At 43.1% G+C, this 18,022-nt stretch overlaps 1 protein-coding gene across 1 annotated transcript in view; it reads left to right on the top strand.

Annotated features, from left to right (window-relative positions):
* The window catches only part of ALG6 (ALG6 alpha-1,3-glucosyltransferase), a 59,574-nt gene that overhangs the window by 17,381 nt on the left and 24,171 nt on the right, over window positions 1-18,022 (top strand). Inside the window, exons 3-7 of the mRNA XM_089300542.1 lie at window positions 1,540-1,624; window positions 9,184-9,273; window positions 11,720-11,808; window positions 12,417-12,499; window positions 13,493-13,557. Coding sequence (XP_089156668.1) covers window positions 1,540-1,624; window positions 9,184-9,273; window positions 11,720-11,808; window positions 12,417-12,499; window positions 13,493-13,557 — 412 coding nt within the window. The remainder of the gene's footprint in view (window positions 1-1,539; window positions 1,625-9,183; window positions 9,274-11,719; window positions 11,809-12,416; window positions 12,500-13,492; window positions 13,558-18,022) is intronic.

Genomic DNA, 18,022 nt, shown 5'->3' with positions numbered 1-18,022 from the left:
TGTGGCACACCTTCCCAGTGGGTTAATAAATATAATTGACTATATGTGATTTTCACTTTATTTGCTGATCTCAAGACCTGTGACTATACTGTACGTCCTTAGACCTTCTCACAGTTTTGCAAGTTAATGAGTAAGTGTTTGCTGTTTACTAAATGGGAAGAGCCTTATGTCATTTTGAATCATTTAAGGATGATAACCAGGCCAGCATCGTGGCTCAGCAGTGTAAGCTGCCTCCTGTGATGCCGGCATCCCACATGAGTGCAGGTTTAAGTTGAAGCTACTCCACTTCTGATCCAGCTCCCTGCTAATGCACCTGGGAAAGCAGCAGAAGACGGCCCACATTCATGGGCCTCTGCCACCCACCCAGGTGACCAGGATGGAGTTTCTGACTCCTGGCTTCAGCCTGGTCCAGCTTTGACCATCATGGGGATTTGGAGAGTGAACCAGTAGATGGAAGATCTCTTTCTCTCTGTCTCTCCCCTCTCTCCCTGTAACTCTGCCTTTCAAATATACACATATATTTATATAATTGTTATATAAATATATATAAATTATAATAGTTAAATTTTATATATAATATAAAAATTATATTTATATAATTATATAAAATATTAAAAATAATATAGTATATAAATATATTTATATGTTTATTATATAATATGTATTTATATTTTATATATAATATATATAATTATAAAAAGGATAATAACCTACTTAACCAGGTTGTGAGGCAGTATAGAGTAGGACCTGAGAGTGTAGACTATGGAGCCAGTCTCCCTGGGTTCAAATTCAGACTCTGCTACTTATTTCTTGAGTGACTATTACCTTTTTTTCCAACTAAAGTGGAGATAATAATAGTAATGCTTATTTTGTAAGGTGGTTGTAAATGGGACATGGTAGGTACTATAAAATGTTGGTTATTAAAGGTCTACTATCCTTTATTTATAATTTTAAAGTAAAAAAATGAATCATGAACTTATAGTTTTTACATAATGAATTTGTCAACAAAGCTTGATCTGTCTTTGTAACATAAAATCTGTATTTGTTTCTACACTTAACCTTAATTCCCTCATACTTAGTTTGTAAAAGCCCATGGTAAAATGCAGCTGTTTGTGGTCACTATGTTCTGGTACTTATTGGACAGTGTAGTTGACAGTTTTTGTCATGAAGTAAAAGTAAACTTAGATGTAAGTAAAGCTCCTGGTACCGTCTGTTTATGGAGTGCTGCCGTGTGCCAGGCACCATAGTGAGTACTTAGATCAGTTGTCTTCTTCGTGCGCGTGGCCTTCTGTGCAGGTTGCATAGATCCTGTCTGAGTGTGCTGGCGCCTGGTGAGGGTATGTCACCTGCCTGATGTGAAAGCCGCTGAGTGTGCTGGCAGTGGGAGGGTTCACAGATCAGCCCTCTGACTTTTTTGGTAAACTTTTGTGCTTTTTCCATGACCTACACTGTCTCTATTATAATACTTAGCAAGCGTTCATAAGGAAATAAATTACCTGAGATGTTGAAGTGCATGATTGTTTTTACCTTTCGTCTTAGGTGCTGGAAAGCCCCCTATGTTTGGTGATTATGAAGCTCAGAGACACTGGCAAGAAATTACTTTTAATTTGCCAATCAAGCAATGGTATGGATAATTTTAACTGGCTTTTACTGTTTTCACAGTTCATATAGTTTATTTAAAGGTACGTGAACACACAGTGTTCTTCAGCCCGAGTACCCTCTTAGGTATTTATTCGCTTACACATATTGTTTTACCTGTTACCTTTGAAATTTCATAGTCCTCAGAGTTACCTGTATGTGTATATATACAAAATTCTGCCATGGCTAGAATGTTGATGAGAAAGAACACTGATACTTAACCTGCAGGGGAGATACCACGATCATGAGATAGAACACTGTATGTCTTAGAAACGCCTCTGAAAATAAACTGTGTGTGTGCTGTCATGGTTAAGTCTTTGCTCCCTGCTGCCTCATCCACTGCTTCTCCCACTGAAGATCACAGCTGTAACTCTAGGTCAGAACAGAAGAGAGCCCTGGGGATGGCAGATAGCTGAATTTGTGGAGCTGAAAAAGTGGGAGAAGCCTACAGTCACAGGACTGAAAAGTTCACATGTGTCCCTTTGGTTCATCTTTGAGTTCCCCATTTGTACATTGTGGGCACTCAGTAAATATTTGCTGAAGGAATATTTATGCATTCTCTTCCACATGGTCTCATTTTTATAGTTTTTTTTTTCCTGTGTATCAGGAATGCAGCTGTACCCTTCACTGGTTTCACATACAGTATATTGGAACCTTCTCTTTTTCAGAACTCAGAGTTGATAGAAATTATTTTATTTTATTTTTTAAGATTTATTTTTCTATTTATTTGAAAGTCAGAGTTATACAGAGAGAGGATAGGCAGAGAGAGAGAGAGAGAGAGAGAGAGAGATCTTCTATCCAATGATTCACTCCCCAATTGGCCGCAACGGTCGTAACTACCACCGATCTGAAGCCAGGATCCAGGAGCTTCTTCTGGGTCTGCCATGCAGGTGCAGGGGCCCAAGGACTTGGGCCATCTTCTACTGCTTTCCCAGGCCATAGCAGAGAGCTGGATCGGAAGTGGAGCAGCTGGGTCTCAAACCAGTGCCCATATGGGATGCCAGTACTTCAGGCCAGGGTGTTAACCCGCTGCGCCACAGCGCTGGCCCTGATAGAAGTTATTAATCATTATTACCCTCAATCACTTGGACAGTGGTGATTAACTTTAATTTTACATATGAGTCTGGCTGAAGGTCTTACAAATCTCTCTGCTAAGAATGCGCGAGAGGCGAAAAAGTGATAGCTTGGTGGTGAAGAGTGTTGGCTGTAGAGTCTCCCTGCCTGAGTGCGGATCCTGACTCTACCAGGTTCTCACCGTGTGACCTTTGGCAAATGAGTTAACTCTCTCTACCACAGTTTTATCATTTGTAGAGCGGAAATAATAAGCTATATATTTCACTAGGTTTGTGTAAGGATTGAATTCCGTAATACATGTAAAGCACCTAGGCCAGTGTTTGGATGTAATGAGCTTCCAATAAATATTGGCTGTGGTTATAATTTCCTTTTTTTTTAATTTTTATTTTTATTTAATTTTTTTCACAGGCAGAGTGGACAGTAAGAGAGAGAGACAGAGAGAAAGGTCTTCCTTTGCCGTTGGTTCACCCTCCAATGGCCGCCGCGGCCAGTGCGCTGCGGCCGGCGCACCCCGCTGATCCGATGGCAGGAGCCAGGTACTTCTCCTGGTCTCCCGTGGGGTGCAGGGCCCAAGGACTTGGGCCATCCTCCACTGCACTCCCTGGCCACAGCAGAGAGCTGGCCTGGAAGAGGGGCAACCGGGACAGAATCCGGCGCCCCAACTGGGACTAGAACCCGGTGTGCCGGTGCCGCAAGGCGGAGGATTAGCCTAGTGAGCCGCGGCACCAGCTTTTTTTTTTTTTTTTTTTAAGATTTATTTTATTTATTTGAAAGACAGAGTTACAGAGAGAGAGAAGAGAGAGAGAGAGGTCTTCCATCTGCTGGTTCACTCCCCAACTAGCTGCAATGGCCAGAGCAGAACTCATCCGAAGCCAGGAGCTTTTTCTGGGTCTCCCACATGGGTGTAGGGGCCCAAGGACTTGGGCCATCATCCACTGCTTTCCCAGGCACATTAGCAGGGAGCTGACTTGTAAGTGGAGCAGCCAGGACTCGAAACACCCTTAGGGAATGTCTGTGCTGCAGGCCGGGGTTTTAACCTGCTGCAATACAGCGCCAGCCACCATGGTCATAATTTCATAGAGATTTTTGCTGGTGTCATTTTTATTGAATATATTCTAATAACACTTGATAACATTTATTGACTCACTGGATAGCTGATAGGTTATTTATTCTCTCAGAGACAATGTATAAACTGTTCATATTATTCTGTGGATTGCTTGAATCCCTGCTTTCATATAATTTCTTTATCAGAGAGTTTCATGTTAGAATTTCACATTGAATTTTCTATTAATAAGTTGGTTGTACCCCAGATAGAGTTTGGAGTATTTAAAATGGAAGTCAGTTAAATATTTGGCATTATTCTTTAAACTGTTTTGAGCACCTTTCAGCATCATAACATTGATTTAATCAATGAGTGTCACTATTTGGATTATTTGTAGAATCTTAATATTTTTCCTTTTTTAAAACTTTTTTTTAAAAAAGACTTACTTATTTATTTGAAAGGTGGAGTTACAGAGAGGGAGGGAGAGACAGACGGGGAGAGAGAAAACTTCTGTCCACTGGTTCACTCCCCAAATAGCTGCAGTGACCAGGACTGGGCCAGGCCAAAGTCAGGAGTCTGGAACTCCATCTGGGTCTTCCATGTGGATGGCAGGGGCCCAAGCATTTGGCCATCTTCCAACACTTTCCCAGGTGCATTAGCAGGAGGCTGAATCAGAAGTGGAGTAGCCAGGACTCGAGACTCGAAGCAGTGTTCATATGTGATGCCGGCGCTGCTGGTGGTGGCTTAACCTGCTGTGCCACAATGCCTGCCCCCAATACTTTCCTCTTGCTTGATTGCAGAAATAAAGTAATCACCAAGGTAAATCAGACCATATTTTTTAACTTTTTAAAAACAATTTATTTATTTGAAAGGCAGAATTACAGAGAGGGAGAGACACACCCATACACAGAGATCTTCCACCTGCTAGTTTACTCCCCAAATGATTGCAAGAGCCAGGGCTAGATCAGGCTGAAGCCAGGAGCTTGGAGCTCCATCTGGGTCTTCTATAGGGGTGGCCATATTCTGCTTTCCCAGTCCCATTAGCAGGGAGGTGGTTTGGAAGTAGAGCAGCCAGGACTCAAATCTGTGCTCATATGCATGTTTGTTTATTTATTTTCATCTACTTGAAAGGCAGATCGAGAGAGAGACGGGGCAGGGGGGCTCCCGTCTGCTGGTTCATTCCTGAGATGCTCACAGCTGCTGGCTTTGGGTGAAATTGAAACCAGGGGACCAGAATTCAAACTGAATCTCCTACGTGGGTGGCAGGGGCCAAGTACTTGAATCATCTTTTACTGCCCCCCAGGCTGCATTAGCAGGAAGCTGGGGAAGCAGTTCCGTATGGGATGCAGGCATGACAAGTGGCCGCTCAGCCTGCTGTTCCACAGTGCCTTCTCTGCCATGGTAGCTTTTTATCCTGAGATTTTTCACCCTGCAGTCATTAGATGACTGCCTGGCTACAAGTATCATAACATGTTAAAAGTAAGAATAGTAGTTATAGCTTCTTTCATCTCTCTCTCTGTTGAGGAACAAACTCTTTTCCACCTTTAAAACAATCATTAGCAGAATGAAGTAGCTGGCTCAGTGCAAGCATGATTGTGTACCTGGGGTCGGGAGAGTTTACTTTCCCTGAGCATGTTGCTTTTAACACATAATTGCGGTAGGGATTGGTGTGTATGGTGTTTAGTTCAGCGCAGTTATACTGAGGGTCCTGAAACCCTCTCAATGGCTGTTAATGGAGGAATGATTAATGATATTTCCTCTGTGTGTGGGGGTCTTCCTGCGTGGATTCCTAGATATGCAATCTCTAATAGACAGTTTTAATAGATACTAGCATCAGAATATGTCTTTCTGCACACCTTTTTTTTTTGTTGTTGTTGTTATTTTAACATATATTGATTAAAGAAAAAGGGGAGGGTAAATTTTCTTTTTCTTGACAGGCAGAGTGGACAGTGAGAGAGAGACAGAGAGAAAGGTCTTCCTTTTTCCGTTGGTTCACCCCCCAATGGCCGCTGCGGCCGGCGCGCTGCGGCCGGCACGCTGCAGCCGGTATGCTGCAGCCAGCGCACTGCGCTGATCCCAAGCCAGGAGCCAGGTGCTTCTCCTGGTCTCCCATGCGGGTGCAGGGCCCAAGGACTTGGGCCATCCTCCACTGCCCTCCCGGGCCACAGCAGATCATTCAGGATAACTATTTCTTGGTATAAAAAGACATCATTCTCAAACAATAACTTTCTAAAAAAGAAATATATCATGCAATCAGTTTTCAGAAGTTTCACCGAAGGTTTCAAACCTCTGAGAACAGATCGTGTAGTAACCATGTTGCTTGGTTTTTGCCTGAATAAACTCTAAGTCTTGCAAGTCCAACACAGAGGTGGGATTTGTCACACAGAGGTCTGCTGATCAGAGCCCAAGCCATCGTTTCCAAGGAGGATTCCCACAAGAAGACATGGGCTCCGCTCAGAGCCAGAATCACTGCGTGCCCCTGCTCTCAGGTGCTTCCTGGCCCCTGAGTCGGTCTGCACACCCAGATTTTAAGATTTGCATTTCCTCGAGTGATTTTGAACATCTTTTAATTTATTGTTCATCATATTTCTGCTTGTTTATATCTTCTCTCCTATGTTTCTAGTGCATTGACTATTTTTTGTAATAATTTGTATGCTTTTTAAATGAACAGTTGTATTAATTTTCTATGCTGTGTAATAATCACAAAGAGTATACTTAAAGACACTTTTTGATTTTTTCAAGATTTATTTGAAAGGCAGAGAGAGAGATCATCCATTCACTGGTTCATTCCTGAATGCCTACAACAGCCAGGGCTGTGTCAGCCTGAAACCACGAGCCAGGAACTCCATCCAGGTCTCCCACATGGGTGGCAGAAACCCAAGTACTGTGCCATCATTGGCTGCTCCTATGCACATTAAGCAGGAAGCTGGATTGGAAGTAGAGGTGGGACTCAATCTTAGGAACTCTAATAAGGGATGTAAAAATCCCAAGTGACAGCTTAACCCCCTGTGCCGCACACCTACCCCTCAAGTTAAATTTTTTTAAAGCAAAACCACCACCTATGGATTGTGTGTTAGAAAAAATTATATCTTGAAGTTAATGGTAACACTACTGAATGTGCATTTTTTTGAGGATTTATTTGAAAGGAACAGCATCAAGAGAGGGGTGAGAGACAGAGTTAGAGAAAGAGAGAGACATCTTCCATCTGCTGGTTCCCTCCCCAGATAACTGCAATAGCCAGTGGTGGGCCAGGCTAAAGTCTGGAGCCAGGAACTCCACCCTGGTCTCTCCACATAGGTGACAGGGGCCCAAGCATTTGGATCTTGATCTACTGCCTTCCCAAATGCATTAGCAGGAAGTTGGATTGGAGGCAGGGAATTTAACTGGTTTCGCAAGTGGCTGCTTAACCTGCTGCTCCACAATACTGGCCCTCTTGAATGTAATTTTGTAGTTTGTATAGCAGCCATATTTTGTACTGATAAAATATCCCCTGAGATTACATGGGAAGTCAGTTGGAAAATACATCTCAGTGTATAAATAGTATTTATACAACTTTCAGGTGTATCTGAAGTATATAAAACAGGAACATAAGCTAGTTGCTTTGTTGCTATTGGTAGATCTTGAAGCTTTCTTGAAACACTTTTTTTTTTTTTTTCTTGACAGGCAGAGTGGACAGTGAGAGAGAGAGACAGAGAGAAAGGTCTTCCTTTGCCGTTGGTTCACCCTCCAATGGCCGCTGCAGCCGGTGCACCGCGCTGATCCAATGGCAGAAGCCAGGTGCTTCTCCTGGTCTCCCATGGGGTGCAGGGCCCAAGCACTTGGGCCATCCTCCACTGCACTCCCGGGCCACAGCAGAGAGCTGGCCTGGAAGAGGGGCAACTGGGACAGAATCCGGCGCCCTGACCAGGACTAGAACCCGGTGTGCCAGCGCCACAAGGCGGAGGATTAGCCTATTGAGCCGCAGCGCCGGCCTCTTGAAACACTTTTAAGTTACTATCTTCCATGCCTCTTTCTTATAATTTAGGGATTTCTGTAACAATGGAGATCCCAGTTTTTAACCTTTATCATTTTTTCCTTGTAATCCAGTGTGTGAGTTTACTGTTAGTACATATCTGTAGTATCTATAACTGTTAGTATATATACTGTTAGTATATGTCTTATATATGAGCTAGCTGTCAGTGCCTCTTTTTATTTATCTCCTGTGGCTCTCAAGGTTAAAGTGAATGAAAATTAGCTTTTTCCTTATAAGAAGCTGAAAACCTAATCAAGTTTGGTTGAAATGTGATTCTTGAATTACTTGGTTTTCCATTGCTATATCCATTCCAGTGGTTTTGTGGCTAAAGGCTGGTTGGGGCTACTCTTGAGAACTTACCTTGTGTCAGGCAGTAACTGATCAGGTTCACATGTTTAACTTAATGCTTCAGCTACAAATGTGGCAGACACAATTAAACTTATGGCTGCTGTGCCCAGTAGTAACATGAAAGTGGCAGTAATACAACTGATGCCTGTCTTCAGGCTCTCTGTCTAGACAATTGGATCCTTTGGTCCATGCTATTTGTGTGTCCCAGTTTCCAAGAGTCTACCTATGAAAAGGGCCTCCAGCTAACCTGCGTATCCTTGAACCCTCCCACTCCTTGGATTCAGTTCCCAGCCGGACATAGGAACTAGCATTGTTCACATAGTTTCTGTTTGGGACTCCTGCATCCCATATTGTAGTGCCTGGTGTGAGTCCTGGCTTTTCTTCTTCTGATCCAGCTTCCTACCAGTGTGCATCCTGGGAGGCAGCAGGTGATGGCTCAAGTACTTGAATTCCTATCACCCACATGGGAAACCCAAATTGAGTTCTGAGCTCCTGGCTATAGCCTGACCCAACCCTGGCTATTACAGGCATTTAGAGTGTAAGCCTGTGGATGGAGGATCTCTTCCTGTCGCTCTGCCTTTGAACTGAAATGAAAATAAACAAATATTTTAAGTACTAAAATGGAAAATAAATAAAACAGATGAGAAATTGAGAAAACAAAAAAACCCCAGTTTTATCCCAAGCCTGCCTGTTACATAAAGTAGTTCTCTTTCCATAAACCATATCTTTATGTGTTCTTTAATATTGATGTTTTGCTTGTTAAAATTGTGATTTAAAAAATATTGTTTCTCTAGTTTATTAGATCATCTGTTGTGAATTTTATTTTTTGTTGCATATTTGTTATATGAGTGTTAGTCATTGATTGCATCTAATAATAGGTGACAATAAGTTCCAGTTTGCCTGGGACAGTTTGGATTTGTGTCTGCTGTCATGGTTTACTTATTCATAGCTTAGCAATTCAATAGTTAAGCTTAAATTTAAAGAAATGGAGATGAATATACATGGAATGGAATGGAATACATCTATTTCTTAAATATTGATGAATGGATTGGTGGTTTCTTCTTTCCAGGTATTTTAATAGCAGTGACAACAACTTACAGTACTGGGGATTGGATTACCCTCCTCTTACTGCTTATCATAGTCTCCTGTGTGCACATGTGTAAGTTTTTCTTTCTGAATGTGACTGAATATTATGCCCTTAACAGGTATAGTAAGACGCGGTGTGATCTGACTTTGTTGAACAGAGGAACAAGCACCAGAAAGCTACTGTTGTATTATGTATTACGGTTGGGTTGTAAGAAAGGTAACCAGCAGAGCTGGAACATTTTTGTAATTTCTTTGGAGGACAGGCTAAAAAGAAAAGCAAACCCAGCCTTGTTTCCTAGTTATAGATATTACCAATGATGTGTGGACTGCTGACAAATCTAATGCAGCTTAGTTGTGCACAGGAAATCTTCTGTGAAGGCACAAAGTAAATGAAAACTACAGGTCCAAGTAGTATTCTGACCACATCTGTCAAATTAGGAATTGGAGTTCTCTAGGGTTCCCCTTGAGATTTACAATTAGGACTGGAATCTCTCTTCCTTTTAAAGGAGTGGAGTGGTTTAGAGAAGATGAGGAGCCTCTGTTTTGGTGGGACCCAGTTCTATTCTGCATTTGGTGTTCCAACTCACACTGCAGTGTGCCAACAGAAATTTCACTTTTGCTTTCTTTGAAAGGCAGATAGACACCACCACCACCACCCCTCCCCCACACACATACACATACAGAGAAAGAGACATCCACTGGTTCAGTCCCTAAATGACTGCCTCATTTGTTCTGGGCTGGACCAAATCAAAGCCAGGAGCTGGGAGCTCCATCTCTGTCTGCTGTGTGGGTGGCAGGGACCCGAGTGCATGAGCTTGGGCCAAATACTGCTGCCTCCCAGGGTGTGCATTAGCAGGAAACTGAGTTGGAAGTGGAGGAGCCAGGACTCAAACCACACATTCTGATATGGGATTTATGAGTCCTAAACCATGTCTTACCTACTGTGCCAAAATTTTGAGGAACTTTCTCACAGGATCTCCTGAGCTTCTCTTCCATGTTTTTATTATTTCAACTTTAACTATTTCATATTTTATAAAAAAAATGGATTAAAAGTAAGCTCCCAGTTATCATGATAATCAGTTATACTTTGCAGTTTTCAGGGTAATATAAAAGGGTTGAAAATTTTATTTCACATTTCGGTTTTTAAGGGTGAGTGTTTAGTGTGGCAATTAAAGGCACTGCTTGGATTGCCACATTCCATTATTGGAGTGCCTGGGTTCAAGTCCTGGCTCTGCTCCCAGTTCTGTCTACCTGCTTATGTACACCCTGGCAGGCAACAGGTGATGACTCATGGATCCCTGGCACCCATGTGGGAGACCTGGATTGAGTTTCAGGCTTATGATAGCTTTAGCTTGGCCAGCCCCAGCTAATGCTGGCATTTGGGGAGTGAATCAGCAAATGGGAGACATCTCTGTCTCCCTTTGTCTTTCAAATAATTAAAATAAAGGAAATATTTTAAACATTATGATTATGATTAGTTTTATGCAAATATTTATAATTAAAATATTATTATTTTATTTGAGATGAGAAAGAGAGCAATTTCCCATCCATTGGTTCACTTCCCATCTGCCAAGGCTGGGCTAGGCTGAAGCCAAGAGCTTTGAACCCAATCCAGGTCTTTGACATGGGTGGCAGGGGCCTGGGTGTGCATTAGCAGGAAGCTGGAGTCAAGAGAACCAGAACATGAACTCAGATACTCTCATGAAAGAGAGGCAGAGTCCCAAGCAACATCTTAATACTGAGCCAATCAATTGCTCCAAGATTTATGATTAATAACTTTATTCTAGCCAATGTTATAATAACTGAAAAGATTACAAATTATGGAACATGATCCTCTGATTAATACTAACATTATTCTTTGCAAGGTATACATTTAATAAGTGAAATGTGACACGTCAGGTTTTTTTTATATGAGAACTGTGGAGATGGGCTTCTAGTTACATGGTTTCATTGTAAGATGAGCAGAGCAGATGCTGTTTTATGGCTTTAGTCATTATCATTTGATGAAATAAAAAGAATAAATCTTAAGCGTTGAGTCTATTGCTTTGTAAGAGGAATGACTAGGGCCGGCGCCGCGGCTCACTAGGCTAATCCTCCGCCTAGCGGCGCCGGCACACCGGGTTCTAGTCCCGGTCGGGGTGCCGGATTCTGTCCCGGTTGCCCCTCTTCCAGGCCAGCCCTCTGCTGTGGCCAGGGAGTGCAGTGGAGGATGGCCCAAGTGCTTGGGCCCTGCACCCCATGGGAGACCAGGAAAAGCACCTGGCTCCTGGCTTCTGCCATCGGATCAGCACGGTGCGCCGGCCGCAGCGCGCCGGCCGCGGCGGCCATTGGAGGGTGAACCAACGGCAAAGGAAGACCTTTCTCTCTGTCTCTCTCTCTCACTGTCCACTCTGCCTGTTAAAAAAAAAAAAAAAGAAAAAAAAAAGAGGAATGACTAATTCTCAAAAAATAAGTTCCTATGTCCTTATTGCTAAAAATGATGAGGAATAAAGTGTAAGTATGTATGTTTTGATTTGCAGGGCAAAGTTTATAAATCCAGACTGGATTGCTCTCCATACGTCACGTGGATATGAGAGTCAGGCACATAAGCTCTTTATGCGTACAACAGGTAAGAACAATAGGTATTAAGTATATAAGTAAACTTTTTTTTAAAATGATTGATTTATTTATTTGAAAGGCAGAATTACAGAGAGGCAGAGAGAGAGAGGTCTTCCATCTGCTGGAATCTCCCCAAATGGCTGCAATGGCCAGAGCTGGACTGATCTGAAGCCAGGAGCTAGGAGCTTCTTCCAGGTCTCCCATGCTGGTGCAGGGGCCCATGGGCTTGGGCCAGCTTCCAGTGTTTCCTTAGGCCATAGCAGAGAGCTGAATGGGAAGTGGAGCAGCTGGATCAGAAGTGGCATCCATATGGGATGCTGGGACTACCGGTGGCAGCTTTACCCACTATACCACAGCACCAGCTCTAAGTATGCCTAATTGCTAAGCACAAATGAGAGCAAAGAGAGAAAGTTGGGTACATCTAATTGATTAATATGTGAATTTGTTTGACAAAGTGAAGTTATATGCAGAATGAAGGGAGTGCCCAGGGCCAGTTGTGTGCAGGTTGGGAGGCTCCTGAGCCAGCAGAGCTGTCAGTCAAGGTGGGTGGGAGGAGTGGAGTGGCTTGCTGTCAATCCGATTGGATTCATGCTTAAAGTTATTTGCTTACTTTTCCAGTTTTAATTGCTGATTTGCTCATTTACATACCTGCGGTGGTTTTGTACTGTTGTTGTTTAAAAGAAATCTCAACTAAAAAAAAGGTGAGTTTTTCAACCTGTTGTGTCATCTTTGAAATGTTTTATTAGCCTATAGATGCAACAGAAGCTTAGGGAATGGATAGAATAATGAGGAACATTGTATCTTCTGTCAGTTAGTTTTCCTTTAGGAAACATCAGCTTACAGTAGTCATTATAATGCCTTACTGTTGTGGTTTGTTACCCACTGAATGTTAGAACTTAGGTACTGTTGAACTCCACTCTGCTTAAATTCATTGCTTAACGAGTGAATCTGGATTTTTAAAAAAGCCTTTTATTTATTTAATTAATTTAAAAAGTCTTATTTATTTATTTGAAAGGCTAAGTTAGAGAGAGAAGGAGAGACAAAGAGAGACATCTGCTGGTTCATTCCTCCAAATGGTTGCAGGAGCCACAAGCCAGGAGCTCCCTCCAGATCTCCCACATGGGTGGCAGGGCCCAAGCACTTGGTCCATCTACTGCTGCCTTCCCAGGCACATTAGCAGAGCGTTGGATTGGAAATGGAGCAGCTGGGACTCGAACCAGTGCCAATGTGGGATGCTGGCATTGTAGGTGGCAGCTGAACCCATTGTGCCACAACTGCCAGCCCCATAAATATGAATTTTCATCTGGTTTGTGAAAATCATTAAACTGAAAGGCATTTTTGAAAAGTTGTATGTTCTGTGGTCATAGTTATTAAATAATTTTCTAGTTGGCCATTTTAGATAGGTTAGTTGTTAGCTTCACTTCTGCTTGTTGTCACTTTGCTTTGTAAAGATACTTCCTGAGACAAATGCTGTTTAGTGACTTCGTTTTCTCGGAAGTGTCCTGAGTCACCTCCATGAAAACCTCAGTGTCTAAAGAGGTGTTAAAAAAAAAGGTGTTTGATAAACGTGGAATATTTTGAAAAACAAGCCTAGGATATCAGAAGAAGAATGTTTGCTAGCTGCTGAGTTAGATGCAAACTGTTTGAGTGATGTCGCAGATGACTTTCTTATTTCATAATATTTTCCCTTACAGATTGCTAATGCATTATGCATATTGCTGTATCCAGGCCTTATTCTTATTGACTATGGACATTTTCAGTATCCTTTTCTAATTTGGAATTGAAATCAATTTGCATGTTATGACACTTTATGTATTATGAAATCTAGGCTCAGTTTATATAACGCCATCTGCTACTTGCTTATATAAGTTATTTTTGCAATGATATAGAAGAATCTCTTTACCAAATTTTTCCTTGAAGTATAAAGTACATGTTTATCATAAGTAGAATTCCTTTTTCACATCTGTTTGGCTTGGGAACAAAATGCTGGAGAGCTGGAAGAAGAATGCCAAGTATGGTTGTGCTCCCTGATTCAGAAAGGGCATAATGTGTTTCTTGTCTCTTGTAAATGTTATCTGACAAAAAAGGAGAATTTTAAAACAAATTGTTTTTCTAACATAGTGGTAACTATGGAAACTGAAAGTGGATAATTAAAATCTGTTTAGGTATGCGTTTTTTGATATCTAACAAATCTTGACCGGTGCCATGGCTCAATAGGCTAATCCTCTGCCTGTGGCGCCAGCACCCCGGGTTCTAGTCCTGGTCAGGGTGCCGGATTCTGTCCCGGTTGCTCCTCTTCCAGTCCAGCTCTCTGCTGTGGCCCGGGAGTGCAGTGGAGGATGGCCCAAGTGCTTGGGCCCTGCACCCACATGGGAGACCAGGAGAAGCACCTGGCTCTTGGCTTTGGATCAGCACAGCACCAGCCACAGTGCACCGGCCACAGCGGCCATTGGAGGGGGTGAACCAACGGCAAAAGGAAGACCTTTCTCTCTTTCTCTCTCTCTCACTGTCCACTCTGCCTGTCAAAAAAAAAAAAAAAAAAAAAGATATCTAACAAATCTTTAAGGCTAAATTGATAATAGTCTGTATATGTCCTCCTATCTGTCTTGAATATACTGAATGTTCTTATCTGTAGCCTTATGTCTTAAAGAAAAATAAAAGGCAATACACAGAAATGTGATAGTTTAATCAAGAACTTTTTCTTTTGATGCCACTTGGTTTCTGTTATAATAAAATTAATATGTGTGTCTGTCAAAAGATCTGCAAACTATTTAATTGGCAGTTGTTTTTATCATAATTTTAAACCAGTCCACTTAACCCAGTTTAGTTTTGCTGTTGGTGGTAATGCCGTTTGTGGGACCATGGCTATCAAATGACCTGACAATATCAAGAACAATGATGTAAAGAAACGAAAAAGGTTGTTTACAATTTTTTTTTTTTTTTAAAGAAAAGATTAACTTATTTGAAAGGCAGAGTAGTAGAGAGGTCTTCCATCTGCTGGTTCACTCCCCAGTGACCACAGTGACCAGGGCTAGGCTAGGCCAAAGTCAGGGGCCTGGAACTCCATTTGGGTCTCCCACATGGATAGTAATCTTCCTCTGCTTTCCCAGGCCCATTAACAGGGAACTGGTTTGCAAGTGGAGCAGCCGGGACTTCAACTGGTGCTTCAGTATGGGATGCCAGTGTCGCTTGACCCGGGCGCCACACTGCTGGCCCCGATCTTTGGTTGTTTTTAAGCATAGTGTACCAGTGGACACTCTTGTACACAGTGATGTAAAAGTTCCAGGTGCTCCCCATCTTTACCAGTTGTCAGTTTCATTTTAGCCATTCTAGCAAACACATTGTGCTGCTCCCCAAAGTTTGAAGTAGACTCTTAAAGCTTTTGGGATTCTGAAGCCATTTTGTGGAGATACATTAAAGAAATTATTTCGTTGAGGGGGCCGGCCCCGCGGCTCACTTGGTTAATCCTCCGCCTGCGGTGCCGGCATCCCATATGGGCACCAGGTTCTAGTCCCAGCAGCTTCTCTTCCAGTCCAGCTCTCTGCTGTGGCCCGGGAGGGCAGTGGAGTTGGCCCAGGTGCTTGGGCCCCTGCACCCATGTGGGAGACTAGGAAGAAGCTCCTGGCTTCAGATCAGCTCAGCTCCAGCCATAGTGGCCATTTAGGGAGTGAACCAACGGAAGGAAAACTTTTCTCTCTGTCTCTCTCTCTCACTGTTTAACTCTGTCAAGGAGAAGGAGAGAGAGAGAAAGAAAGAAAGCTCCCATCTATTTGTTCATTCCCCCAAATACCTGCGCTGGCTGGGTCAGGATGGTGCCAACACTGGGAGCCGGGAGCATAATTTAGGATTCCTGTTTCACCAGCAGCAGGAACCTAATTACTTGAATTGCTGCTGCCTCCCAGAGAAGCCAGGGCCAGTGTTCAAACTCAAGTACTCTGATGTTGGACATTGGTGTCCTAACTGCTAGACCAAAAAAAACCAAACCCATTATATGCTTTGCTTTTCTCATCCATAAGAGGGGAACCGTAATGTCTCTTACTCTGTAAGCCTGTTTTGAAAATTAAATGGATTAATATTTGTAAAGCACTTGAAACAGTTCTTGGGAGATAGCATTATATAGGTATTTATTACTGTTATTGTTATTTTATTATCTTTTGTGCTCTGAAATTTTTAATGATTTGTTTAAGCATAGGTTTTTTTTTTTTTTTTAAGATTTATTTATTTATTTGAGAGGTAGAGAAAGAGGGACAGAGAGAAACGTCTTCCATCCACTGTTTCATTCCCTAAATGGTCACAATGGCTGGAGCTGTGCCTATCCGAAGCCAGGAGCCAGGAGCTTCTTCTGGGTATCTCACATGGGTGCAGGGGCCCAAGCACTTGGGCCATCTTCTGCTGCTTTCCCAGGCCATAGCAGAGGGCTGGAGTGGAAGAGGAGCAGCCAGGACTTGAACCTGTGCCCATATGGGTTGCAGGTGCTGCAGGTGGAGGCTTGGCCCACTATTCCACAGTGCCAGCCCCCTCAGCACAGGTGTTCTTTCTAATTGTTTTGCTCACTTGCATGGGGTCATTCATTTTGAAGACTCCTATTCATCAGTTCTTGAAGCTCTCATATTTCTTTGATATGAAATCACAAATCCTTGTTTCTTGAGCTTCTTAGTCAGATATTAGATATTTCATCTCTAGAGCATCTTTGTCTTTTGTGATTTAGATTATCTTGACTTTAACTTTTCACTAATTTTGTTAATAAGTGTATTTTAAATTTGTAATTAGAATTTACTTTTTTTTGTTCCCTGAGTAATTTCTTTTTTTTTAACTTTTATTTAATGAATATAAATTTCCAAAGTACAGAATATTGATTACAATGGCTTCCCCCCCATAACGTCCCTCCAACCCGCAACCCTCCCCTTATCCACTCTCCCTGAGTAATTTCTATTCCTTCAGAGTCAGTTTCTTCCACTTTTCATTTTGATTCTTTTGCTGTCATATGTTTTCCTTAAATGCCTATTTGATCCTAGTGTATCTGCTCATAAGAATGAAGAAGATGGGACTGGCGTTGTGGTGTGGTGGGTAAAACCACCACCTGCTTCGCCACCATCCCATATGGGCACTGGGTTCGTGTCCTGGCTGCTCCACTTCTGATCCAGCTCCTTGTTAATGGCCTGGGAAAAACAGCAGAAGATACCTAATTGTTTGGGCCCCTGCACCCATGTGGGAGACCTGCATGAAGCTCTTGGCTTCTGGCTTTGGCCTGGCCCAGTGCTGGATGTTGCCCGCTGACTGGGGAGTGAGCCAGTGGATGGAAGAGCTCTCTGTCTCTCCCTCTCTCTCTGTAACTGTGACTTTCAAGTGAGTAAATACATCTTTTTTTTTTTTTACAGGCAGAGTGGACAGTGAGAGAGAGAGACAGAGAGAAAGGTCTTCCTTTGCCGTTGGTTCACCCTCTCCAGTGGCCGGTGCGGCCGGCGCGTTGAGGCCGGTGCACCGCGCTGATCCGATGGCAGGAGCCAGGTGCTTCTCCTGGTCTCCCATGTGGGTGCAGGGCCCAAGCACTTGGGCCATCCTCTACTGCACTCCCGGGCCACAGCAGAGAGCTGGCCTGGAAGAGGGGCAACCGGGACAGAATCTGGCACCCCGACTGGGACTAGAACCCGGTGTGCCAGCGCTGCAAGGTGGAGGATTAGCCTAGTGAGTTGCGGTGCCGGCCAATACATCTTTTTTTAAAAAATGAGGAAGAAGAAAAATGTGAACTCCCTCTAGAGCTGGTCCGTGGGCAGAGTTGGTCAGCACACTTGGGATCCTTAAGTGTCTGTAGGTGGAGAGCTTTGCACTACAGTACTCCTGGACTAGCTGCCCTGGGTAGTTCTTGCATTTCTTTGAGGAACTGTGCCTTCCTTGTTGCTGACGGGGAGATTGAGGCCAGATACTGTTTGTACAGGTGGGGTGAGATTTGCCTTCCCGTCCACGGATTTTCACTCAGTCCCCTTGGTTTCTTTCTCACACAGCACTCGAGCTCTGCAGGCTGCTTGGCCCCCCATGCTCTGTGGGGTCTCACAGGGTGGGTTGGCTCCTGGCTTCCCGGGCCACCAACGTGCTGTGACTTCTTGCACCCCGTTTCATTCGTTCCTATCTTCTAGAACTGTGTTAAAGCCTTTAGCTGTTGTAATCCAGTCTCGTTTTCTCTTTATGGCTGTGAATTTAGATGTTTTCAATTCTTTGACGTTTTA

The sequence above is a fragment of the Oryctolagus cuniculus genome, chromosome 7 (genome assembly GCF_051225735.1).
Source record: "Oryctolagus cuniculus isolate XC-2025 breed Fujian yellow rabbit chromosome 7, ASM5122573v1, whole genome shotgun sequence".
NCBI classification, from domain to species: domain Eukaryota; kingdom Metazoa; phylum Chordata; class Mammalia; order Lagomorpha; family Leporidae; genus Oryctolagus; species Oryctolagus cuniculus.
Note: the sequence above shows the minus strand (reverse complement) of the source record. Positions and strands in the feature narration are given on the sequence as shown.